At 42.3% G+C, this 15,748-nt stretch overlaps 1 protein-coding gene across 8 annotated transcripts in view; it reads left to right on the top strand.

Moving 5' to 3' along the window:
- The window catches only part of vps8 (VPS8 subunit of CORVET complex), a 100,725-nt gene extending 85,253 nt beyond the window's left edge, over nucleotides 1-15,472 (top strand). For 4 of the 8 annotated variants that reach the window (XM_047803132.1, XM_047803131.1, XM_047803130.1 and 1 more), the window contains 3 exons: nucleotides 1,840-1,920; nucleotides 1,994-2,029; nucleotides 15,276-15,472. In XM_047803132.1, coding sequence (XP_047659088.1) covers nucleotides 1,840-1,920; nucleotides 1,994-2,029; nucleotides 15,276-15,419 — 261 coding nt within the window. In that variant the 3' untranslated portion in view covers nucleotides 15,420-15,472. The remainder of the gene's footprint in view (nucleotides 1-1,839; nucleotides 1,921-1,993; nucleotides 2,030-15,275) is intronic. The other 4 variants (XM_047803134.1, XM_047803133.1, XM_027179254.2 and 1 more) reach the window with 2 other exon arrangements.
- Nucleotides 15,473-15,748: the final 276 nt, after the last annotated feature.

Genomic DNA, 15,748 nt, shown 5'->3' with positions numbered 1-15,748 from the left:
TGTGTGTGTAGTGTTGTGTGCATATGTGTGTAGTGTTGTGTGTGTAGTGTTGTGTGTGTAGTGTTGTGTGCATATGTGTGTAGTGTTGTGTGTGTAGTGTTGTGTGTGTAGTGTTGTGTGCATATGTGTGTAGTGTTGTGTGCATATGTGTGTAGTGTTGTGTGTGTAATGTTGTGTGTGTAGTGTTGTGTGCATATGTGTGTAGAGATTTTTTCATGAGTGAGCTAGTCAACAAAAACAGATAATTCATTTAAAGGGGAAAAAAATAAATTTCAATCAGATTTATTTTATATGATTGTTGCCGTAGAATCCATTATGTCTCCGCAGCACTTATTTTGCAGCTCTGCCCTCAGGCACTGATTTTGCTCCTTAGAATGTTGTTATAAACTAGAACACACACCTCAGTCAACACCTTGCTGTTTATGGGAAAAGCTATTCACATGCAGTTCACATGACGCTGTTGGCTTTGCTGCTGTTGTTGGGCAAATGAACAACACAGAAGTTCATGGTTCTCTCCTGTTTGCTACGCCCTGCACTTCGCCTTGTCTTGTCTTGCCATATCCTCTTGTGCTGCACTCAGTGCTGAGCGTAATGTGGCACAAAGCCACGTCGGCACTGACATCCTACCGAAGATAATGAGCTTGAAGTGGTGAAATTTCTACAAACAGTGTGAAACTAGCTTTTTATACTCAAAAGCAATTTAGTGGCAGGAAGATGTTGTACTCCAGTGTTGGGTATTTTTATTTTTTTTTTCTTCTATCAAACACAACCTTGAATTTCAACACTTTTCCGAGTACTGAGCAAATAGTGGCCGTTTACAGAGAGGCAGTGCACTTGAAATTGTATTTGGAAGTCTGTGGCTAGTTCTCAGTGGAAGGAGAACGTGTCAGTGCGTCACCGTGACACACGGATGAGATCTTTTCTGTGGGAAGGAACCGTACTCTAAAGATGTGGTAGATAGTGATGAGGACTCGTTCTTCTCTAAAGGGGAGCACACGTTCATGTCCGGCTGTGCGGGAGCAGGTGGTGATCTTTTCAGGTCTTTTCTTCACTGTGGTTTTGAGCTCCTTCTAGATTGAGAGCTGCTGGAGTAAGACAGCATGTTAACTGCATCTGCTTCAAAGAAAGAATAGCACTTATGTGGAGGTAAAGCGAGGCTCTTTTGTTACTCAGATTATACACTATATATTATATATATATATATATCTCACAGTAAGAGCTATGTAAGTGGATGTGTACTGAACCAAAACAAACCCTGTGCTTTTTTTTTACTCTTCTTTTCAGCGTCATTAAATGCCAAGCCGTCAGCCGGTAATCGCTCATCCCTTTCTCTGACGTGCAATCAAGCTGGAAAATGTCACTTTTAATGTCCAATTAACTCCACCGTTCTGACTTTTACCAACTTCTTTGCAGCTTTTATCCACATTGTTCTTTGCACGGAAATCCCAGTGGCACAATTTATCTTCTAGTACGGTTCTGGGTGATTCTTTTCTGGCTAAAGAATTGAAATGAACAAATTCTGTAATCAGTTTCCTGCCGAACGACGGACATACAGATATTTGTATATACAGTAAGGTTCGGCTTGCTGTCAAAATGAATACACACTTTTATACACACTGTTGATCCAATACACAGTTCGTTATCATGTACACTATTGACTCAAGTCTACTTCCATTATTCACTGTAAGTCCTTATAAGATAAGGTATCATTTATGTGCTCAATAGAGCAGCAGCTGAGATTGAATAATTGTCTGTTGAAAATCATTAACTACTGACATGTGCAGTAAGATGGGGTGCTGGCCGACGTTACTAACCCATCATGTCTCCGTCCTGCCGCAGGAGCTGACTGAAGTGACACTGGACGCCCAGCAGACACAGGCATGGGATCAGCTGCGCTGCATGTACAGAGGACCCTCCAGAGTAAGACACATCATGCCCACACATGTTCCTACTCCCACTCGCAGTGCTCCATCTCTTCTTTTCTCTCCAGCAGAATGGTCTTTGTTCCTCTACACCACGCGTGCTGTCTGTAAGGATTTGATAGGATGCCGTTCTTCATGTCGTCTCTTCTTAAGCACATCACAATGCACAGAATAATGATGCAAACCTCTGCCTATCGCTCTCTCTGTCCTGAGAGTGTATTGCATAACACACTAAATATACTGCTTCACTCCATCAAAGCAGTGATAGATCAAAGACACACACACACACACACACACACACACACACACACACACAGATATACAAGCTTCCGGTCTGTCCTCTTCCTTTGTGTTACTTCTTCCTTCTCACCGTTCCTCATTTGTTTTCTGTCACGTTTGTATATATAGTACGTCTGACCTGATTGGATCAAATCTACTATGTTCCTGATATGGACAGATTTATTCCTTTTTTTTATCTGACTGACTGGGAGTTGTGTTAAGTTCTAGTTTGAGGGTTTAGTCTTATTGTATTGCGTAGTGTAGAGTGTTAGAGGCTAGTGTTAGTGGTCTAATTAAAGACCCTTGAGTTACAAGTTTTCTGGTTTGCGATGTGTCTATAAGATGTTATATGAACGGTCAGAGCCGAACGAGACTTTTTAAATTGTAAGTGTTATTTTTCTACAGCTTTAAGGCTCACACTAAAGACCTCATTACCAGCATCGGTTTACACGTCTACAAGCGAGCTGCATGTCTAAGGTTTAAAATCTAGTGTTACGTGTTTAGTGTAATGAGTTTAATTTTATGAGATTATTCTTATGTGTGTCGTTTAACTGGGTGTCAGAAGTAAAGCATTACAAGTTTAGTGTTATTATTTTAGGCTCATAGCATTACGAATTTTGTGAAATGTTCTACATCTCTGGTCTCGTGTTACAGCTTTAGCAGGAAGATTTGAAGACAGGCGAGAGTGACATATTTTAAATTTGATATATTGCGAATTTGTTGTGGCATTAAAACAGGAGATCATGACTTACTCTGTGCTCAAAGTGACGCTCGCAGCTCCAGTGGTTTTCTCTGTGGGTGAACGAGGACGATGCTGAACAATTCCAGGATCTGCTTTTTTTTTCATTGGTTGTCGTATTAAATCTTACCCAGATACAATAGTGCTGCTATTTTCTGATTGGTTATTGTGTAGCCGCTTTTTTTTTTTTGATTAGCTGATAAGTGTCAGGCTCGACTAAGAACTCCAGGTGAGACGCGCTTGATTCCTGCCCGGTTCCATAGAGACAGCGGTGCGGACAGATACATTTTGGGCGCTGCGGCTTATTAAATATATGATAAATAGTCAAAACATTTTGCTGCGTGAGAAATACGATGTGTGGCAGGAGAGTGTGAGAAAAGACCCAAATGAGTGACTGTCACTTTAATGTGTGACACTCGCGAGCTCTGCTTTAGTGTTATACCGTATGTCTAGCATTACGAGTTTTGTGTAGTATTACATGTCAAGCATGTTGAGTTTTGTGTTGTGACTTTAGCGTTACATGTGTAGTTTTACGGGTTCTGTGATACGATTTTAGTGTTACATGACCAGCAATATGGGTTTTGTGTTAAAAGCACTTTGCTGTAATGATGGTGTTAGTGTAGTGTTAATGACACTACTGTCTGTCTAGGGTCTGATTCTGTGGGTCTAGCATTACAAGATTTGTGTTAGAAGAATTGTGTTACAACTCCAGCATTATGGGTAATGATATATATGTAGTGAATGTGTGTGTGTGTGTGTGTGTGTGTGTGTGCCCTGCGATGGGTTGGCACTCTGTCCAGGGTGTATCCTGCCTTGATGCCCGATGACGCCTGTGATAGGCACAGGCTCCCTAACTTATGACCCGTGACCCGAGGTAGTTTGGATAAGCGGTAAAAAATGAATGAATGAATGAATATATATGTAGTGATATGGGTGTAATGTTAGAGTCTAGTGTTATGAGGTTAGATCACTAGTCCAGTGTTTTGGATCTAGTGTTGAGGTTTTGAGCCTAGTGTTATGTGTGTGGTGTCACATGGATAGGATACAATCAACTTTTCTCAATCTTCATTGAAAATGGAAGGCAGCATGATAGTCAGAATAAGTTAGGATTACACGTCTAGCTTTATAGGTATAACATATTGTGTAGTATGAGGCTAGCGTACAGGTTTAGCACTGAACTCTAGTATTATCCAGTGTTTGGTGTATAGAATATTATAAGTCGGATATTTTGAGCCAGTTGTTTAGAAAGATATTTTTGTTATTATTCTGGACAAATAAAAACGTAATATAGAAGCACCACTTCTCATTACAGATTCTATAGAAGCATTAATGTTGCATTGACGAGATTAATAATTCATTGATTTCATTGATTAAAATCAAATGAAATTTGGTGTGTTTACACTTCTCCAAACACACACGTGCTTTCTTTTATAGCAAGATCTAAATCATATTCTATTTCTATCACATGGGAGAGTGTGTGGGGTGTGTGTGTGTGTGTGTGTGTGAGTGTGATCCTTTTGGGGGGGTGATCCTGTGTATGTGTATGTGTGTGTGCGCGCGTGTGTGTGTGAGATCCTTTTTGGGGGGGTGATCCTGTGTGTGTGTGTGTGTGTGTGTGAGAGTGATCCTTTTGGGGGGGGGGGTGATCCTGTGTGTGTGAGTGTGATCCTTTTGGAGGGGGTGATCCTGTGTGTGTGTGTGTGTGTGTGTGTGTGTGTGTGTGTGTGTGTGTGTGTGTGTGTGTGTGTGTGTGTGAGTGTGATCCTTTTGGGGGGGTGTGATCCTGTGTGTGTGTGTGTGTGTGAGTGTGTGTGAGTGTGTGTGTGTGTGTGTGTGTGTGTGTGTGTGTGTGTGTGTGTGTGTGTGAGTGTGTGTGTGAGTGTGATCCTTTTGGGGGGGTGTGATCCTGTGTGTGTGTGTGAGTGTGTGTGAGTGTTTGTGTGTGTGTGTGTTATCCTTTGGCTGTGTGTGTGTGTGTGTGTGTGTGTATGTGTGTGTGTGTGTGTATGTGTGTGTGTGTGTGTGTGTGTGTGTGTGTGTGTGTGTGTGTGTGTGTGTGTGTGTGTGTGTGAGTGTGAGTGTGTGTGTGTGTGTGTGTGTTATCCTTTGGCTGTGTGTGCAGTAATACAGTAGGAACGCTCTCTTTAAAGATGTTTTACACTAAGTTCCAAAACTGAGACATTCTTTTGCTTAGCTCTCTGTGTGTGTGTGTGTGTGTGTGTGTGTGTGTGTGTGTGTGTGTGTGTGTGTGTGTGTGTGTGTGTGTGTGTGTGTGTGTGTGTGTGCCCATTTGTGTGTGTGTACACAAATACACTTCCACATATAGAATCAGTCGTAGACTATCTTGATGCCTTATGATCAGAAAGTTGCATCATCAAATCTTTCAGCACAAACACGGCCTCATTTATCAACCTGCACACAAACAGGTTTGTATGTAAATTGTTAGTATAAGTGTTTACTTTTGTCTAAGTGTTAGTATAAGTGTTTACTTTTGTATAAGTGTTGGTATAAGTGTTTACTTTTGTATAAGTGTTAGTATAAGTGTTTACACAAGACTTTTGTCATTCAAGAAACTCCTATAGAATTTCTACGATCTGCTTTACCGCTGCTATATAGGGAGTTCATTGCCCTGTGTGTTTACCTGTGTTACTGTACTCCAAACATCTGTTTTTCAGTATGTATGAAGGTGTGTGTGTGTGTGTGTGTGTGTGTGTGTGTGTGAGTGGAAAGTAAAAGTGCATGATAACAAATTCACAGCTTGTTGTACGTGAGTTGGATACACAAACAGTGCATCTGTCTCAGTTGGTTAAATGCACTGGTCATTCATATTTTCAGTAGATGTCTTTAACTCATATACTGCTCTACTAAACAGTATTTCATGCACCTGAGCGACAAAACTACCCCATGTCTAATCAGCAGCCCAGCAGTTATGGCTATAAACCAGGAATTTAAGCCCAGGTGACTTCTTTCAATCAACACTTAATTAGTTATCATGTTAACGGTAGGTGGTGGCATTAGGCAAGGCTTTTATACACTCCAAGTTTAACCCCGCTGCTGACCCCCAGGTTATGAACAGCTGGTTAAGACAAAGCCTTGCTAACTAGTATAGATTTAGCCTGGAGTTTGCATGTTCTTCCTCGTGCCTCAGTGGGTCTTCTCCTGGTTCCCTTTTCTCCTCGTCCCGTCCAGAAACATGCGCTCTTGGTTGATCGTCATCTCTAAATCGCCTGAACACTCAGCCCTTTCATGTAGTGACATTTTTCACCAGGATACCCCCTGAATATTATGGGATTGACTCCAGGTTCTCCTTGACCTAGTACAGGGGTGTCCAAGAGACCATTGGTTGGGTGTCCAACCAATCAGAGACCACATTTTTTTACTGTGTTACCGCAAAGAGCCACATCATGCCATTTTGAGGGCGAACTTGACACACATTGTTTACTCAAATGATCTTTCTCCTACCGGGAATCTTTGAGGTATTTTCATCCCACTCACATGCGCGTTTGACAAAAATACCATATTGAACTCAAGTAAAGCGAACACGCATATTAAAAAGACACAAATACAAACTTTATAGAACGTAAGAGCCGCATGAAACCGGGCAAAGAGCAGCATGCGGCTCGGGAGCCGCGGGTTGGCCACCCCTGTCCTAGTAGGACAAGAGCTGTAGAGAATGGACGGATGGACGGATGGATGGACGGATGGATGGAATGTTTGTCAAAGCGCGGAACATGCTATCAAATGAGCTGCTGTATTGATATTCATATAAAAAAGCCAAAGCATAAAGCTCCTCCATCGTTGCTACTGTTGTTAGGTTTTATTGTTAACATGATATTAATGTCGTTTATAACATTATATTATGGATTCACAGACTCGCTGAGATATCAGTGTATCAGTCAAACGATGCTCACCTTTGAGAGGACAGAGAACTTCTGAGTTCAATATTTGCCCGAGTTGCTTCACGACAGCCGCGCTAATGGATTTCAGGGTAATGATTCAGCTTCAGCGTATTCATCACACGAGACAGAGTGCAACTGAAAGAAATGAAAATTAATTGCTTTTCCTGAGCTAACAAAAATTGAGAGGAATGTTCCCTCATTCCAGCCCTCTGTCACCTTCAGCATATTTATATCAGTTCATATCTTTTTTTTTTCCTTCTTTTTTCCCTAAATGAGGATTTTCTTCAAACCGGAGCTTGAAGGTTAACACGGGCTTCCTCTGTAACACGCTAAGCCGAGAGCATCTTTTCACGCTGCTGCTCACGCAGTGCCACAGGGCAACATAACACACTCGGAGGAAAGCGCTATCCCTCCTCTTCTGCATACATAAGCAGTATAAACAGAGAGCAGGACGTTCTGCCTGCACATCTGAACAAACACTTCAGCTGATGGAAGATTTTCTGCTCCTTTTTTATTATTAATAATACATGTTTTTGGCATAGCAGTAAGGCAAAAATATTTTCCACTTCTGTTTATCAGGCTTCACTGTGATTGATTGGTTTATGCCTACAGCGATATATGCACTTGGACCTTAAAGGAGTTTTGAAGATGTCACTAGGATTATATTTAATGAGGGTTACATTCAAATACTTGGTAATTTACAGCTGACTGTCTTTCATTAACATACACACCCAAATACAGAGCGTTTCCAAATCTCTCTAAAATGCCTGGTGGGAATTTTATTAAAAGACCGATAAGTGAGATCTGAGTGTGTTTATAGAACAAAGGCGGTGCAAATGAACAGTAATGGCCTGCTGATTTTACAGAGCAGAACAGATTTGTAGAGAATTAATGATATTTATCAATGTCAGATTTTAAAGGATTGCTGTCATTATTTTCCCTCAACTTTTTCCTCACCGATGGTTTGTGGTGTTATGTTCAAAACGCTTGTTGACCAGATAAACACAAGATGGCTATACGTTGGCGAACGTGGAAGGAAAAAAGCTGAATAACTTGCGTATCGATCTTCATCATTAAATTTTTACCTTCGTTAGTGAACTGCTGGTTTGGGTTCACTTTGGTTTTCATTTACAGCGTTTAGCAGACGCCCTTATATCCAGAGCGACTTACTTTATCTCATTTTTATACAGCTGAGCAATCGAGGGTTAAGGGCCTTGATCTAGGGCCCAACAGTGGCAGCTTGGTGGACCTGGGATCGAACTCACAACCTTCTGATTGGTAGCCCAACACCTTAACCACTGGGCTACCACAGGCCCTTTGCTTTACTTAGTTTTCTTTATTACCCACAATGCCACCTGCCTGCTGATAGAGTGGGATTTAGAACTCATTTCATCTCTGCCTAAACGGAGTGATGCCACGGCACATGTGTTGTCCAGCACTCCCACCTCCTCTTCATACACTCACGCTAGATACCAGGATCAACACAACTGTGCTAATCCTGCTAGATTCGCTAAGCACATATTTCAATATGAAACATATCTAATACGTTTTTCTTTAAGTGGAACATGGAGAAGGCCTTGAGTGGTGTTCTCTTGTCTGGAAGTCTCACTTGAATAACTTTATAAGAGCATTTAGTATGTAAACAGTCAGTTGAAATGGATTGTAATATCAGGACAATATTCACCTTTTGTAAGGACGGAGAACTCAGAAAGTGTCAGCTGAAGGATTTCAGTGCAGTGATTCAGCTTCAGTGTGTTCATCACAAAATACTGAGGGCAGTTGAAAGGAATGAAAATTCATTTTCTTTAATGAAAATAGGGGAAGTGTTAACTTAGCGGTTCAGGTGTTTGTGCTAGTGTCCAGAGGTTGTGTGGTCAAATCCCATCCTTACCCTTTTGCTTAATTAATAGATTAAGCACCACTGCACAGCCTAGTTTCCAGGTCTTTAATTAAACTGTAAATGAGTTCAACTGATGAGTAAATAAGAAAAAAAGGCCAAAGGGGTGTGTGTGTGTGTGTGTGTGTGTGTGTGTGTGTGTGTGTGTGTGTGTGTGTGTGTGTGTGTGTGTGTGTGTGTGTGTGTGTGTGTGTGTTTGTGTGTGTGTGTGTGTTTGTGTGTGTGTGTGTGTTTGTGTGTGTGTGTGTTTGTGTGTTTGTGTGTGTGTGTGTGTGTTTGGTTGGTGAGAGACAGAGTCATTGGACTGTGTCCTGTGTCTCTGTGTGGAGGACAGTTGCAGCTCTCCTGTGTGTGTGTTTTTAGCACTGTGGATGTGTTTCTGTTTAAATGTACTGTATTACTGTTAAGGGTATTAATTAGAAGGCCTGCCAAAACACACTTGTCTTAATCACACACTAATGTCAGCATAATTGTGTACGTGTGTGTGTGTGTATTAAGTGTATTTAATTGTTCTGTAGTTCAGGAAGAAAGTGTAACCTCAGTACACTGTAGTAGACTGTGTGTGACCTTAGTACACTGTAGTAGACTGTGTGTGACCTCAGTACACTGTAGTAGACTGTGTGTGACCTCAGTACACTGTAGTAGACTGTGTGTGACCTCAGTACACTGTAGTAGACTGACATGACCTCAGTACACTGTAGTAGACTGTGTGTGACCTCAGTACACTGTAGTAGACTGTGTGTGACCTCAGTACACTGTAGTAGACTGTGTGTGACCTCAGTACACTGTAGTAGACTGTGTGTGACCTCAGTACACTGTAGTAGACTGACATGACCTCAGTACACTGTAGTAGACTGACATGACCTCAGTACACTGTAGTAGACTGTGTGTGACCTCAGTACACTGTAGTAGACTGTGTGTGACCTCAGTACACTGTAGTAGACTGTGTGTGACCTCAGTACACTGTAGTAGACTGTGTGTGACCTCAGTACACTGTAGTAGACTGTGTGTGACCTCAGTACACTGTAGTAGACTGACATGACCTCAGTACACTGTAGTAGACTGTGTGTGACCTCAGTACACTGTAGTAGACTGTGTGTGACCTCAGTACACTGTAGTAGACTGTGTGTGACCTCAGTGCACTGTAGTAGACTGACATGACCTCAGTACACTGTAGTAGACTGTGTGTGACCTCAGTACACTGTAGTAGACTGACATGACCTCAGTACACTGTAGTAGACTGACATGACCTCAGTACACTGTAGTAGACTGTGTGTGACCTCAGTACACTGTAGTAGACTGTATGTGACCTCAGTACACTGTAGTAGACTGACATGACCTCAGTACACTGTAGTAGACTGTGTGTGACCTCAGTACACTGTAGTAGACTGTGTGTGACCTCAGTACACTGTAGTAGACTGACATGACCTCAGTACACTGTAGTAGACTGACATGACCTCAGTACACTGTAGTAGACTGTGTGTGACCTCAGTACACTGTAGTAGACTGTATGTGACCTCAGTACACTGTAGTAGACTGACATGACCTCAGTACACTGTAGTAGACTGACATGACCTCAGTACACTGTAGTAGACTGTGTGTGACCTCAGTACACTGTAGTAGACTGTGTGTGACCTCAGTACACTGTAGTAGACTGTGTGTGACCTCAGTACACTGTAGTAGACTGTGTGTGACCTCAGTACACTGTAGTAGACTGTGTGTGACCTCAGTACACTGTAGTAGACTGTGTGTGACCTCAGTACACTGTAGTAGACTGTGTGTGACCTCAGTACACTGTAGTAGACTGTGTGTGACCTCAGTACACTGTAGTAGACTGTGTGTGACCTCAGTACACTGTAGTAGACTGTGTGTGACCTCAGTACACTGTAGTAGACTGTGTGTGACCTCAGTACACTGTAGTAGACTGACATGACCTCAGTACACTGTAGTAGACTGTGTGTGACCTCAGTACACTGTAGTAGACTGTGTGTGACCTCAGTACACTGTAGTAGACTGACATGACCTCAGTACACTGTAGTAGACTGTGTGTGACCTCAGTACACTGTAGTAGACTGTGTGTGACCTCAGTACACTGTAGTAGACTGTGTGTGACCTCAGTACACTGTAGTAGACTGTGTGTGACCTCAGTACACTGTAGTAGACTGTGTGTGACCTCAGTACACTGTAGTAGACTGTGTGTGACCTCAGTACACTGTAGTAGACTGACATGACCTCAGTACACTGTAGTAGACTGTGTGTGACCTCAGTACACTGTAGTAGACTGTGTGTGACCTCAGTACACTGTAGTAGACTGACATGACCTCAGTACACTGTAGTAGACTGTGTGTGACCTCAGTACACTGTAGTAGACTGTATGTGACCTCAGTACACTGTAGTAGACTGACATGACCTCAGTACACTGTAGTAGACTGTGTGTGACCTCAGTACACTGTAGTAGACTGTGTGTGACCTCAGTACACTGTAGTAGACTGTGTGTGACCTCAGTACACTGTAGTAGACTGACATGACCTCAGTACACTGTAGTAGACTGTGTGTGACCTCAGTACACTGTAGTAGACTGTGTGTGACCTCAGTACACTGTAGTAGACTGTGTGTAACCTCAGTACACTGTAGTAGACTGTGTGTGACCTCAGTACACTGTAGTAGACTGTGTGTGACCTCAGTACACTGTAGTAGACTGTGTGTGACCTCAGTACACTGTAGTAGACTGACATGACCTCAGTACACTGTAGTAGACTGTGTGTGACCTCAGTACACTGTAGTAGACTGACATGACCTCAGTACACTGTAGTAGACTGTGTGTGACCTCAGTACACTGTAGTAGACTGTGTGTGACCTCAGTACACTGTAGTAGACTGACATGACCTCAGTACACTGTAGTAGACTGTGTGTGACCTCAGTACACTGTAGTAGACTGTGTGTGACCTCAGTACACTGTAGTAGACTGTGTGTGACCTCAGTACACTGTAGTAGACTGTGTGTGACCTCAGTACACTGTAGTAGACTGTGTGTGACCTCAGTACACTGTAGTAGACTGACATGACCTCAGTACACTGTAGTAGACTGTGTGTGACCTCAGTACACTGTAGTAGACTGTGTGTGACCTCAGTACACTGTAGTAGACTGACATGACCTCAGTACACTGTAGTAGACTGTGTGTGACCTCAGTACACTGTAGTAGACTGTGTGTGACCTCAGTACACTGTAGTAGACTGTGTGTGACCTCAGTACACTGTAGTAGACTGTGTGTGACCTCAGTACACTGTAGTAGACTGTGTGTGACCTCAGTACACTGTAGTAGACTGTGTGTGACCTCAGTACACTGTAGTAGACTGTGTGTGACCTCAGTACACTGTAGTAGACTGTGTGTGACCTCAGTACACTGTAGTAGACTGACATGACCTCAGTACACTGTAGTAGACTGTGTGTAACCTCAGTACACTGTAGTAGACTGACATGACCTCAGTACACTGTAGTAGACTGTGTGTGACCTCAGTACACTGTAGTAGACTGTGTGTGACCTCAGTACACTGTAGTAGACTGACATGACCTCAGTACACTGTAGTAGACTGTGTGTGACCTCAGTACACTGTAGTAGACTGTGTGTGACCTCAGTACACTGTAGTAGACTGTGTGTGACCTCAGTACACTGTAGTAGACTGTGTGTGACCTCAGTACACTGTAGTAGACTGTGTGTGACCTCAGTACACTGTAGTAGACTGTGTGTGACCTCAGTACACTGTAGTAGACTGACATGACCTCAGTACACTGTAGTAGACTGACATGACCTCAGTACACTGTAGTAGACTGTGTGTGACCTCAGTACACTGTAGTAGACTGTGTGTGACCTCAGTACACTGTAGTAGACTGTGTGTGACCTCAGTACACTGTAGTAGACTGTGTGTGACCTCAGTACACTGTAGTAGACTGACATGACCTCAGTACACTGTAGTAGACTGTGTGTGACCTCAGTACACTGTAGTAGACTGTGTGTGACCTCAGTACACTGTAGTAGACTGTGTGTGACCTCAGTACACTGTAGTAGACTGTGTGTGACCTCAGTACACTGTAGTAGACTGACATGACCTCAGTACACTGTAGTAGACTGTGTGTGACCTCAGTACACTGTAGTAGACTGTGTGTGACCTCAGTACACTGTAGTAGACTGTGTGTGACCTCAGTACACTGTAGTAGACTGTGTGTGACCTCAGTACACTGTAGTAGACTGTGTGTGACCTCAGTACACTGTAGTAGACTGACATGACCTCAGTACACTGTAGTAGACTGACATGACCTCAGTACACTGTAGTAGACTGACATGACCTCAGCATGCTTTACTCTCCTGAAGTGTGTACGCAGGTTTGGCCTTAGTAAATCTCTGTCCAGTAAAAGATGCATGTCTCTCTGTCACAAAGATCAGTAGAATATACTGAGGTGGTGTGTATGAACAGTTGAAATGTGTCTTTTGAATCATAATAAGGGCAGTGCTCTTCTAAGTGTGTGTGTGTGTGTGAGAGAGAGAGAGAGAGAGAGAGAGAGAGAGAGAGAGAGAGAGAGAGAGAGAGAGAGAGAGAGAAAATAAAGAGCAGACAGGAAAGATGTATGGAGGCAGAATGAGAGAGGAGTGTTGAGAGGGTGGAGAGTGAGGGAATAAAGAAGACAGTAAGCGAGAACTGAGTGGGAACAAAGAAAGAAAGATTAGAAGATAAGAAGGAGAGAGTGCTTACTAATGGAGAGTAGAAATGGATTCTCCTGGCAATCTGTCCTTCTTCGTATTGAGCTACTCAGTGACCCGTCAGCTCAGTGTCCAGAGAGAGAAAGGGAGAGAAAGGAGGGAGAGGGACACACACACACACACACACACACACACACACACACACACACACACACACACACACACACACAGAGTAAAAAACTATATATTATACATTATCCATATACTACGTGTAGTACGTCATTTTAATATTTCATATACTTCTCGTTATATCTATATGCATTCTCTGTCTCTCTCTCTCTCTCTCTCTCTCTCTCTCTCTGTCTCTCTCTCTCTCTCTCTCTCTCTCTCTCAATTATGAAAGCAATGCTTAAAATCAAGTGGCATCAGGGCATCAGTCACTTCAAACACCAGAATTGCTTTAAAATGTGACCCCAGCGACTCTGACATGCTTGTTGGGCTTTGAGTACACATAACAGTGTCTAGAGCTTATACAGAATAATGCACATTTACATTTTACATTCACAGCACTTGGTAGTCTCTCTACATCATACTCATAATCATTTAAGGTTATCTTAATAAAACAACTGTGCAGTAGACGATTGGTGGTCTTGGGATTTGAACTCACAACCTTCAATCACGAGCCCATGTGTGACCTCCAATGGGTGGCTGAAACACTTTGTTAAAAAACAAAGGTCTATGAACAGGGCAATAATTTGGTCTGTGATCTTCCACTACGTTCCTTTAGTTATTGACTATAGAAATGTGCGATCGTTACAGATTTTAAAAAATATATGTAGTTATATAATTTTTCACGTCCACCCACCAAACTCCAACTGCTGATATACCGACCTGCACACAGTTACTGTAGCAGGATTATCTCTCCTGTTCTAACGCCGTGTCGCGGTGGTGTCGTGGGAGACGAGCCGTCCTCCGCGACACACTACAGACCCGCTTCTTTATCTGACTCGGGTTCCGATCGATAAAACCAAAATATTTGGAATAGAAGAAAAATATGTTCAGGTTTATATTTCACTTCGTCATCTCAATCTAACAAATAATAACGTCTATTCTTGTTAATTAGAGGAAGAAAAGATGGCTGAGATTGGAGTGTGTACAAGAAGGTGAGATGTGAAGGGTATAAACAGAGGGGAAGAGAGACAGACAATAGAGTTCTTGAATTAGAAAGATATAATGAGGGAAAAAATGATTAATATCTTATTATTTCAGACAAGATACCAAGTAGAAGCAGTTTCAAAACCAGGAAACCACCAAAGAATCTTTGGGAACTTTATGCATTAATGTGTGTATGAGTCCTTGTCCATGTTAGCTTCCAGTGTAATTAATACTGTTATGGATTAATGGCGGTGACAAAACACAGATTGTAAACAGTGCAATGGCAGATTTTTACATTTACAGCGTTTAGCATACACTTATCCAGAGTGACTTGCAACTGACAGTTAAGGGCCTTGCTCAGGGGCCCAGCAGTGACAGCTTGGTGGACCTGGGGTTCGAACCCATGACCCCCCGATCAGTAGCCCAACACCTTAACCACTAAGCTACCACATCCCTCCACTAAGCTACTAGATTTTGCAGAGAGACCAAACTAATTTGCTTATTTAATGTAAAGTACATGGGTTAAAAAAAAAGCACACGTGTAAAAGTGAAACGATACTGACTTTGAAACTGATACTTACTGTTCTTTTCCTCAGGACTGAGGTAGACATTCATTCAGCTGCTTTTACTTTCAAAATTAATCATTTTATGTATTTTTATGTTATTGTTTTTTTTTGTCATATTCCAGTTGGCGATCCTTACAGAACTCACGCAATCCCACGGCAGCGAGAGGGCCGGCCTGCTGAACCCCGCTCACGCAGGAACAGGAAACATCTACCACAGTGAAAACCTCAGCCTCAGGCTTTCTCCACCGCCAATGGTGGAGGAGTAGTGCAGACTCCGCCCACTGTTATACACCTGAATAAAAGAATACCTGTATGTCTACACTGGCATCTTTATTCTTTCACTTCATTTATTCACATCTACAACAAAGAACTTAAGGAATACTGCTGTTATACTGTAGGATTCTAACAGTCAATGACTTCATTTATCCTCCTGAAATAGATAGATACTTCCTCATAACATCATGTCCATAAGTGTATATAATGTTTTTTTTTATATATATACATTTAAAGTATAGTTACATTTAATGTTGGGGAATATCCTTCTTATAGAAACGTAACACCAATCAGATTCGATCAGTGTTGTTATTTAACATTA

Source organism: Tachysurus fulvidraco, chromosome 18, assembly GCF_022655615.1.
Source record: "Tachysurus fulvidraco isolate hzauxx_2018 chromosome 18, HZAU_PFXX_2.0, whole genome shotgun sequence".
NCBI classification, from domain to species: domain Eukaryota; kingdom Metazoa; phylum Chordata; class Actinopteri; order Siluriformes; family Bagridae; genus Tachysurus; species Tachysurus fulvidraco.
This window is presented reverse-complemented; position numbering and strand designations above follow the sequence as displayed.